Raw genomic sequence first — 10,745 nt, 5'->3', positions numbered from 1 at the left:
ACTCATTCATTCATCCATCCATCCATCCATTCATTCATTCATGAGCTCATTAGCTGAGACTCCGCCTCTTCCTGAGTCAATGGCCCTTGGATGTCTAAGTACATCTTCCAATTCCATTAGCCAGGCTAATCTGAGCGGGAGAGCGGGCGCTGAGCGTTAATCTTTAGTGAGAAAGGGTTTACTGCGAAACAGAGGGCCACTTTGGACAATGGAGGACAGGCAGAGCAGCAGATGCTCCTCAGATCAGTACCAGAACTCTCCAGTCTCAGCCTGGAGAGCCATGGTGGAGAACCTGAAGGACGCCCTGAAGAACTCTGTGTCTCAGAAGGTCCGAGAGTGGCTGAAGGATTACTGCCGCAAGAACGGCCTTCTGACCCTCTCCGTCCTGGCCGTGGTGACCGGCTGCGTCGTGGGCTTCATGCTACGCAGCCTCAACCTCTCCACTCAGGTACTCAGATGGTTAATCCACTATTAATCTGAGAAATGTAAAGCGTCTCTCAGAGTGGACCGCTCTGTTCTTCTCTCTGCATCACTCTGCTCTGAAGTAAATATCTGGAGTTCCAGGGTCAGTGGAGCATCTTAGTCACAGAGCAGCACTGACGCTCAACACCTTCAGAGTCAGAGTCAGAGGCAGACTCGAATTCAAAGTCTGAGTCAGAGTCAAATTCAGAGTCTGACAGAGAGTCAGACTCAGAGTGCGAATCCAAGTCTAGGTCCAAGTCAAATTCCGAGTCCAAGTCAAATTCAGGGTTACAGTCAGAGTCAGAATCTGAGTCAGTGACTTGCACTGGATTAACATTAGCAGCTAGCAGGCTGTATTAAAGGAAAACAGAGCTGTTTTTTGCTCCTGGGCTCCCCCTGCAATTACAGAGATTTTATAAGCTGTCCTGAAATCAAGAGGACATAGAGCAGTTTCTGAAGTGCTGAGCCCTATTACAGCTCAGTGGAGTGTCACATTAATTTTAAAGCTGGAAATTTGGGGTAAAATATTACATAGTGTTGCTGTAAGACCCTCTGGATATTGAAGTGAAGTGAGTGATCCAGAGCCGATGGCAGAGACAGGATTCAAAACAGCACAGTATCCAAGGACAGGTGGATTTTTAGACCAGAGTGGGATACACTGTCTAAAATATGAGTGAATCAAGGGTTGGTTCTTTATGAAGAATGTGAGAAACGGATCAGTATAACCCTGCTTTACTGGGAGGTCTTGATGCATTTTGCTCTGAGTTCATGCACGTGTGTGTGTGTGTGTGTGTGATGTAACATTAGAACTAGGCCATGTGTGACCCTTTAATGAACTCCCCTGTGTCCTGGTAGACCTTATTTCAGTAGCTCAATGGTTCCAAAGTCAGGCCAAATACATTCCCTGGACAGATTTCAGTGGTCCTTCATCTCCTCTCTCAGCGGCCGAGACGCTCCATGAAAAGTTTGTAGACTGTTCACCCGACTTTTCCCTTGAACTGAAGGGGTTAATCAGGAGTGAGCTCCTCTCAAATGAGGAAGAGTATTTTCCCTGGGTGCACACTCCCTTATCAGAAGATCTGCCCCTCTTTGTGAAAATACCCCACCCCAGTGTGTATGTATGAGACAGAGTCTGGCTGATGTCCATGAGACATAACCTACACTTCCTCGTTCAGCATGTGCTGGAGTATCACCTTTACACCACCAACTGACCTCAAACTGGCCAATGACTGACTACAAACTAATCAATGACTGACCTCTGACCACTGACTAACCACAAACTGATCACTGACTGATCACATATTTACCACTGACCACTGACTGATCACAAACTGACAACTGACTGACCCCTGAATGACCTCTGACCACTGACTGACCACAAAGTGACCACTGACTACAACTGTTCATGCTTCCCCTGTTTCAGATGTTCTCTATTCACACACCCAGAACTTGAGTTCAGGAGGCTAGTAAATGATTTTGGACACAACCTCATACAGATTTTTACCAACAATGCAAATAATGCAATGCATCATGGGTATCTGTTATCGGCTATTGTCAGCTATTGTCAGCTATTGTCAGAACAAGGGTGGTACACTACCTTTTGTGGTGCACTGTGGGATTGCTTGAGTGCACTGAAACAAAATGGTGGTGTATGGGGCACAGCACACACTGTACACTCACTTTCCTCCATTCACTCTGCTCTGTTTACATCTGAAATGAACTGAATCTGTCAGAAAAAACTTTGGTGATGATTAATCACTCTTCATACTTTCAGAACATTGAGATGAATTAATATAATGTATATATATTTAATATATATATATATATATATATATATATATATATATATATATATATATATATATATATATATATATATATATATATATATATATATATGACTAAAAACCGAATAAATAAACACATCCAAATGTTATGCTAATGCTGAGAGACATATAATGGTAACCATGGTAAAAAAAAATTAAAAATGACCTGAAGTTATGCAGATAAATGTGTGTGTCAATAAGCTTCAGAATCCTGATGTTGTGTGTAATGAGTGTGCGCTGTGTCCCCAGGAGGAAAAAAGATGTCTTTAATGTTTGCCCAGCTTTAGCATAGCTTTGGTTAATTTATTTAATTATTTTAATTTCAACATAGAATAATAAGAAACTCTGAGCATTTGTGAAGGTTGTTGACAGGGTTTATGCAGTGTTTGTGAAAACATGTAATAGTTTTTCCCTCCTTTTGTTTCAGGCCAAAATCTACTTCTCTTTCCCTGGAGAGCTGCTGATGAGGATGCTAAAGATGCTAATTCTACCCCTCATTACGTCCAGGTAGCTACATGTTAACACACACAGGCTATATGTCAAAAATGGTTATGTTAGAAGGTTATTTTGGTCAGAAATGTTATGTTTTAGTGTAATTCAGAAAGATAAGTTAATATTTTAGAACTGTAGTTCAGTCAGATATGATAACACTACTGCTGTATTTATTCACAACAAGGTCTCACACCTATTCGTGATATAGTCACATATATAGGGAACTGCAATTCGTGACATAGTCGCATATTTTCCACATTTTATGCAACAATATCATAAGTGAATGGGCAATTATCATATCCGTGCGCCGTGATATGCGGCAGTAATATGACAACTTCTCCTCATTAAGGCATCATTACCATCCGTTAATTCCACGGTCTTATTTTTACTTACAGAAAATATAATGTTACTTATTCATTATTTGCTAAAATCATATATATCATATATATATTATTTTATATATATTAGATATATATTATATTATTATTATCTAGCAAATAATGGCTAGAGAAATGTCCTTTTCAGTTTTAACCTTTTGAAAATCAGTCAAAATAACTTTAAGTGAAAGAAATGTTCTCGTAAGAGTTAAAGCTAAAGTAGGACACCAATAATAAGCATTGCTTAGCAGAAATATTATAATAAAATACTTTATGCCTTTGTTGGAATAAGAAACTATGATATATAATTCGCATTATGCCTTTTATTACTGTCTAACATAATTATGCCTTCTATGTTATGAGTAATGACGCCTGTAACGAGGAAAAGTTTTCGTGTTACTATCACATAGTGTTTCTATGGTAATTACCCATACACTTATGATCGTGATATTGTCACATAAAATGTCGAAAATATGCAACTATGTCACGAATTGCAGTCCCCTATACATGTGACTATATCACGAATAGGTGTGAGACCAGGTTATTATTCACAGTGTTAGCATATTTGGGAAACGCCACTCATTAAATTAAAGGAGCAATCTCCCATTTTTCCATTAAAAAAAAATCTAAACTATATTAAGATACAGGGGTTGGACAATGAAACTGAAACCTGGTTTTAGACCACAATAATTTATTAGTATGGTGTAGGGCATCCTTTTGCAGCCAATACAGCATATATTCGTCTTGGGAATGACATATACAAGTCCTGCACAGTGGTCAGAGGGATTTTAAACCATTCTTCTTGCAGGATAGTGGCCAGATCACTACGTGATGCTGGTGGAGGAAAACGTTTCCTGACTCGCTCCTCCAAAACACCCCAAAGTGTCTCAATAATATATAGATCTGGTGACTGTGCAGGCCATGGGAGATGTTCACCTTCACTTTCATGTTTATCAAACCAATCTTTCACCAGTCTTGCTGTGTGTATTGGTGTATTGTCATCCTGATACACGGCACCACCTTCAGGATACAATGTTTGAACCACTGGATGCACATGGTCCTCCAGAATGGTTCGGTAGTCCGACGCGCCCATCTAGCACAAGTATTGGGCCAAGAGAATGCCATAATATGGCAGCCCAAACCATCACTGATCCACCCCCATGCTTCACTCTGGGCATGCAACAGGCTGGGTGGTACGCTTCTTTGGGGCTTCTCCACACCGTAACTCTCTCGGATGAGGGCAAAATAGTAAAGGTGGACTCATCAGAGAACAATACATGTTTCACATTGTCCACAGCCCAAGATTTGCACTCCTTGCACCATTGAAACCGACGTTTGGCATTGGCATGAGTGACCAAAGGTTTGACTATAGCAGCCCGGCTGTGTATATTGACCCTGTGGTGCTCCCGACGGACAGTTCTGGTGGAAACAGGAGAATTGAGGTGCACATTTAATTCTGCCGTGATTTGGGCAGCCGTGGTTTATGTTTTTTGGATACAATTTGGGTTACATCCCTTTCAGAGAGCTTCCTCTTGCGTTCACGGTTAATCCTGTTGGATGTGTTTCGTCCTTCTTGGTGGTATGCTGACATTACCCTGGATACCGTGGCTCTTGATACATCACATGATACATGGGCACAGATGCGCCAGCAAGACGTGCACCAACAATTTGTCCTCTTTTGAACTCTGGTATGTCACACATAATGTTGTGTGCATTGCAATATTTTGAGCAAAACTGTGCTCTTACTGGTGCAATGTGCAATTAATGAAGTTTGGTGGCCACCAGGCTGGTCCAATTTAGCCATGACAGGTGTTTCAGTTTCATTGTCCAACCCCTGTATTTATGAACAACTCACATTAGATGAAGAAATAAATATTGGGTAGTTTGTGTTTTGATCCCCACAGGACAAATGGAATGTTTAAAAATGGCATGGTACAAAATTTCTGACACATCCAGACCACTAGATGTCAGTGTAACAACTATGAAGATAATCCTTTGAGAAAATGGCTGATTTCTCCTTGAACCATTCTGTTCTGTGTGCAGTTTAATGTCCGGTCTCTCAGCGATGGACACTAAAGCGAGTGGACGCCTGGGTCTCCTGACCATTACTTATTACCTGTGGACCACCTTCATTGCTGTGATTGTGGGGATTATTCTGGTTCTGGTGGTGCATCCTGGGACGGGCACAGAGAAAGAGGGACACAAAGCTCATGGGGGTCCAGTCATGACCTCCGCAGACGCCCTGCTTGACCTGATCAGGTTTATATCTCACTTTACTCTGACACCCTTCGCTACACTGAAAATACACATCTCAGCAAGCAAAAGAGAACCGGAGTAACATAGACCTAATACTTCCATTTTTGAGACATATTTGTGATCATTTCTCTTAGGGACATCTGTTCAAAACCAACAAAAATGTTTCTCAGAATTCTCGCCCCAGAGCTCAGACCTCAGCATCATTGCATGGGTTTGGGAGTAACTTAAAAAATGTCAAGTTCCCGGAAATGTCCAGACATTATCCTGCCCCTGGTACACAGTCCTGGTAATGTCTGAGTGACCTCTGTGTGAACAGAGCCGGGAAGATTACGGAGGATCTTCACAGGCTACGCCTCCTCCCTGAACCACCCACTGAACAGGCTCCACCCCCTGCCTGAACCACACACTGAACAGGCTCCACCCCCAATCTGAACCACACACGGAACAGGCTCTGCCCCGTCTGAACGACACACTGAACAGGCTCCGCCCCCTGTCTGAACCACACACTGAACAGGCTCCTCCCCCTTTCGGAACCACACAGAACATTACCAGCCTACATATGTGAAAGGATGACTCCGGAAAATCTGAGAACCTGATTCCCTAGAATTTTTCCGGAGTTCACATATGAAAACTGTTTAAGAACTTTGGAGGTGTGGCTGCAGATTTCTCTGAGACACTGACCCCTGATAAGAGGGGAGGATGTAATAAAGGCTGTTTTATTGGGACAGGTACTTTTTAACCCCTGATCAAGTGTCAGTTCATGTGTGGCGAGGAACAGATCCTGATGAGCGCTGAGCTGTTGGATAATAGCTAATGTGTCCTGATGAGTCTTAGAGCGGCGTTGCGTAAGGTCCCCCCGAGGCGTGTGATGGGGCTTAGACACGACTCAGGTCCAATCCCAGACTATTTTTAGTGGGATGTGAATGGTGGGGAGTTGTTCCAGAGCAGATTTGATGGGATTCCGCGCTCAGGTCGGGGCTTTCTGCATGGGAGTCGTTATAAATAAAAGCTCATGGCTGAACCTCTCACCTTCAGCTTTACGGCTGTGTACAGTGACCTGCTGTGTCTCCTCACACACCGTGGGTCGTGAATATAAACCGACCTCTCTGCGTGACTGAGCTCAACTCTCTGACGCGCAGAAACATTTACACACAGCAGCTTTAAAGACACTGTGCTTTATTTATCTGTTTTCAGGAACATGATCCCCTCCAATCTGATCGAGGCCACGTTCCAGCAGGTGAGGCCAGTGAACACCCCTCTACTGAGCAGTAATGTGCTCAAAAATTGCATCAGATTCATTCCACTTCTCTCCAAAGAGACTTGCTTGGTGTTTTTGTTTTTGACGTTTTAGACATGAAGCAAATGTAGCTAATGTATAATAGAAGCTTTGTAGCATACCTGCTAATTAGGATCATGCATATATTTTGAGGCAGTATTTGTTCCTCTCTTCCAGTGACATATTTTGTTTCAAATCCTTTACCTGCTTTTCAGATTTTTATACAATAAACAACAGTAATAATTTAACAATGATTCCAAATTCATAATAATCAGTCAGTTATTTTTGTTTTCCAAATGTTGGTATGTAGTAATAAGCCTGGTTTAATAAATTTGTCCTCTGTGTCTCAGTTAAACCAGGCTTATTAAATCCTAAAGTCCTCAGTACAGACAACCTTTGAGCTATTATTTAATTACTGAATTACTAATAGCTGGGTTATGGTTAGGGTTTAGTGCCTAAGGATTAAATAAACCTGAAGTTTAAATGATCCACTCCCTCTCTCATTGTTTGTGTTTCAGTATAAAACGGATCTGGTGCCGAATGTGAAGAGTATCCCCCTGGAATCTCAGGCTAATTATGTTTACATTATGCCGGACTATGAGAACCCAAAGATGGGTCACCCAGTTTTCCTGGAGCTGACCCCTGCCCCAGAGATCCATTACAAAGTTGTTCCAGGGAAGAGCAGTCAGATGAACGTCCTCGGAATTGTCATATTCTCCGCTACCATGGGTCAGTATTTCTTATCTCCTCAACCTTTACTGTCCACTAGATTTATAGACCATTATTGCTCAGAACGCCTGAGTGACATGGCTTTGGTTCTGGTTCGGTTCTGCAGGACTGTTACTGGGTCGGATGGGAGATCGGGGGTCTCCTCTAGTGAACGTCTGTCTCTGTATAAACGAGTGTGTGATGAAGATCATCAATGCTGCCATGTGGTGAGTAAATACTGAGAGAAAAATACTGAATAAATACATTCCTGAAGCACTGAGAACACTGTTCCATCGTGCCCTGGATCACAGGCCGAATTCTGACACGAAACACTGAAAACAGAAATACTGGATACACTAGGACACTGTCACTAGAACACTAAGATCATTGTACACTGGAACACTGTACACTGGAACACCAGAATACTAGAGCACTTTACAGTGCAACACTGGAATTCTAGAGCATTTTACACAGGAACACTGGAATACTTGAATACTGCTGTACCCTGGAACACTGTGCCTGCTGTAAACACTACACACACAAGCACTAACACTGTAAACACTGGAATCAGAAAACATCTAGAACTAAATCTCTCTCTCTCTCTCTCTCTCTCTCTCTCTCTCTCTCTCTCTCTCACTCTCTCTCTCTCTCCATCCCCCACCCCCCATGTCCAGGTATTTCCCGTTCGGGATCGTGTTCCTGGTGGCCGGGAAGATTCTGGACATGCATGACCCGGTGGTTCTGGCAGAGAAGTTGGGTCTGTACTTCATGACGGTTCTGGCAGGTTTGTTTGTCCATGGCGTGATCCTGCTGCCCATGTTCTTCTTCCTGTTTACCAAGAAGAACCCATTCAACTACATCCGTGGCCTCCTGCAGGCGCTGGTCATCGCCCTCGCCACCTCCTCCAGGTGACCCCCACCACCTCCACAGCCACCTCGACAACATCCACCTCATTGATAATAATAATCTCATTAACTCATATATCATTATAATCATGAGACTGAAATTTATAAACAAATAATATTCTCTACTATGAGACAGGAAATCAGGATGAGACACAAAGTCATAATTATGAGATAATAAATAATAATTGTAAAATACTGAGGGAGTGGTTATTCTCAGATAACCATGCAGCACTTGGTCATTTTTATGTGATACTTGTCAATAAATTAAACTTCTTATTATAAGGCACTAAAGTATTGCAGACACTCAGAGAACCATTAGCACGCATAAGGAACCTGGTGAAATCGTTCCTAGGATCAATGGAAAAAAAGACTTTATACAGAACCCTACTTGAAAAGTTTCTATGTAGAACCCTATTCAGTATATTCTCCATCAATCTGAAAAATGCTTTCCCCAGGTAATTGTTCTTTAAGCATGCCAATGAGTCTTTGAGTGAAATCTGGAAGAACCACTTCTTGAAAAGTATAAATGGCTTTTTCTTTCCCCTGGTGATGATCAGTGATGTGGTCAGTGTCCTGGTGTTCTGTCCCTCTCTCACACAAACCCCACCCCTGTCCACCCCCCAGTTCTGCCACGCTGCCCATCACCATGAAGTGTTTACTGGAGAACTGCCATGTGGACCGAAAAATCGCTCGCTTCGTTCTCCCAGTTGGAGCCACTATAAACATGGATGGAACCGCTCTGTATGAGGCAGTGGCCGCCATCTTCATTGCTCAGGTCAACGAGTACGAACTGGACTTCGGACAGCTGGTCACTATCAGGTACAGGCCACTTTATCAGAAACATCCCCCTTTCTGGATGGAGGTGGTGTATACAGATGTACAGAATTTGTTAAATGAGTGTGACATGAATGATATACTGATAATCCAGTTGTGGTGGGGGTGGATGTGGGGGTGATGTTGGTGAATATAAATGTACAGACCGTGTTAAACAAGTGAGAATAAAATAATAATAATCTGCGTCCCTCTTCTCAGCATTACGGCGACAGCGGCAAGTATCGGAGCGGCCGGGATCCCTCAGGCCGGACTCGTTACTATGGTTATTGTCCTCACCTCTGTGGGGCTCCCACCTGATGACATCACACTCATCGTTGCCATTGATTGGATCCTGTAAGTATGACGCAGTAAAAGAAGCAGTGATATAAAGGTTTATTTTATTCATCTGAGTATCTCAGTCTGTCTGCGCAGTAGTGGCCCGTTCTGATCATGCATCTTTTATTACAAAAGATGAAGACAACAGAGTAAAAATTAACATTGTTTTCTGTTCATTAACCCACACGGAACTTCAGAATTACAGATGTGTTCAGTAAAGGCACTACAGGGACTCCTGAGTCCCTGAGCCTGGGCGGATCTACAGAGACATTACACTATGGCTTACCCTTCGTTATCTTGTCCAGGGACCGCTTCAGGACCATGATCAACGTTCTGGGAGATGCTCTAGCTGCAGGAATCATGGCTCATCTCTGCAGGAAGGACTTCCAGCCCAATGGCCCGAGGAACAATGATCAGAGAGTGAGATACACAGTCTGATTTTTATTGTTTACACTTCCAGCTCCATTTTATTATTTACCTGAACATGAGGCAGTCCCCAGGTCTGTGAGTGTAATCTGAGATTCGGTTGTTTCGGGTGGAAAATTTTACCCAGTGCCCTGCTAAGATTTGACCTGGGGTGCAGTTGCAGCCTAATGGTTAGAGAAGTAGGCATGGGACTGGAAGGTCAGTGGTTCAAACCCTAAGAAAAACTGGGGGCAGGGAGTGAAGGAACAGCAGTCTCCTCCCTCAATATCCACAGCTGAGGGGGTCCTTGAATGAGGGACTTAACCTTCTAACCCCATGGGAAACAAAACACTTCCAAACCAGAAAAAATTAACGTTCCCACAGGATGAAAATACCTTTCAGTCCTGTCACAGAAATCTGTTTTTTCGGTCAGTGAGGTTAGTAATGTGTTTGGGCAGATGTGATGACTGTAGACAGAAGACGAGCAGCATGTCCTCACACTTTTAGCCAATTTAGCCTCGTATCTCCAGTGTAAATCTAAACCCCAGGACCCTGACCCCAAATGGTGAACTCTAAAGCAGCTGTGTAATCTGTGTGTTTGTTTTCAGAGAGACACGGTGACGTCATATTATGGAACTCAGAGCGTTCAGAGCATCCCCTCATCTGAGGTTCCTCTGATGGTTAACAGAGACTATATCCTGGAGGTGGTGGGGGACCAGGTGATCGAGCGGCCCACTGCTTACTACAACCTCTGCCAGGTCTGAGGAACCTGACGGGAACTAAACACTGCCTTCGTTTTCACCAAAACCTTCCCTACTTCCTTAGTGTTTTTCTGGTCGTGCCATTCTGCGTTGTCTTTTTAACGCCAGAGCCTCCTTCACCTTCGCTT

At 43.1% G+C, this 10,745-nt stretch overlaps 1 protein-coding gene across 1 annotated transcript; it reads left to right on the top strand.

Moving 5' to 3' along the window:
• Positions 1-208: 208 nt before the first annotated feature.
• On the top strand, positions 209-10,718 carry slc1a8b (solute carrier family 1 member 8b). The gene is made up of 11 exons (XM_066680823.1): positions 209-448; positions 2,716-2,795; positions 5,201-5,416; positions 6,608-6,650; positions 7,208-7,418; positions 7,525-7,624; positions 8,072-8,305; positions 8,927-9,121; positions 9,335-9,469; positions 9,757-9,871; positions 10,465-10,718. Exons 1-11 carry the CDS (start codon positions 209-211, stop codon positions 10,618-10,620), a joined length of 1,725 nt encoding a protein of 574 aa, XP_066536920.1. The 3' UTR covers positions 10,621-10,718.
• The last annotated feature ends 27 nt before the right edge of the window (positions 10,719-10,745 follow it).

Source organism: Hoplias malabaricus, chromosome 9, assembly GCF_029633855.1.
Source record: "Hoplias malabaricus isolate fHopMal1 chromosome 9, fHopMal1.hap1, whole genome shotgun sequence".
In the NCBI taxonomy this organism is placed as follows: Eukaryota; Metazoa; Chordata; class Actinopteri; order Characiformes; family Erythrinidae; genus Hoplias; species Hoplias malabaricus.
This window is presented reverse-complemented; position numbering and strand designations above follow the sequence as displayed.

What these genes read in the sequence shown, in the direction of transcription:
- slc1a8b (XM_066680823.1), top strand. Translation starts at nt 209, where the DNA reads ATGGAGGACAGGCAGAGCAGCAGATGCTCCTCAGATCAGTACCAGAAC. An exon ending in CTACCCCTCATTACGTCCAG is followed by an intron (nt 2,796 to 5,200) that starts GTAGCTACATGT and finishes TTCTGTGTGCAG; the next exon opens with TTTAATGTCCGGTCTCTCAG. An exon ending in CATATTCTCCGCTACCATGG is followed by an intron (nt 7,419 to 7,524) that starts GTCAGTATTTCT and finishes TCGGTTCTGCAG; the next exon opens with GACTGTTACTGGGTCGGATG.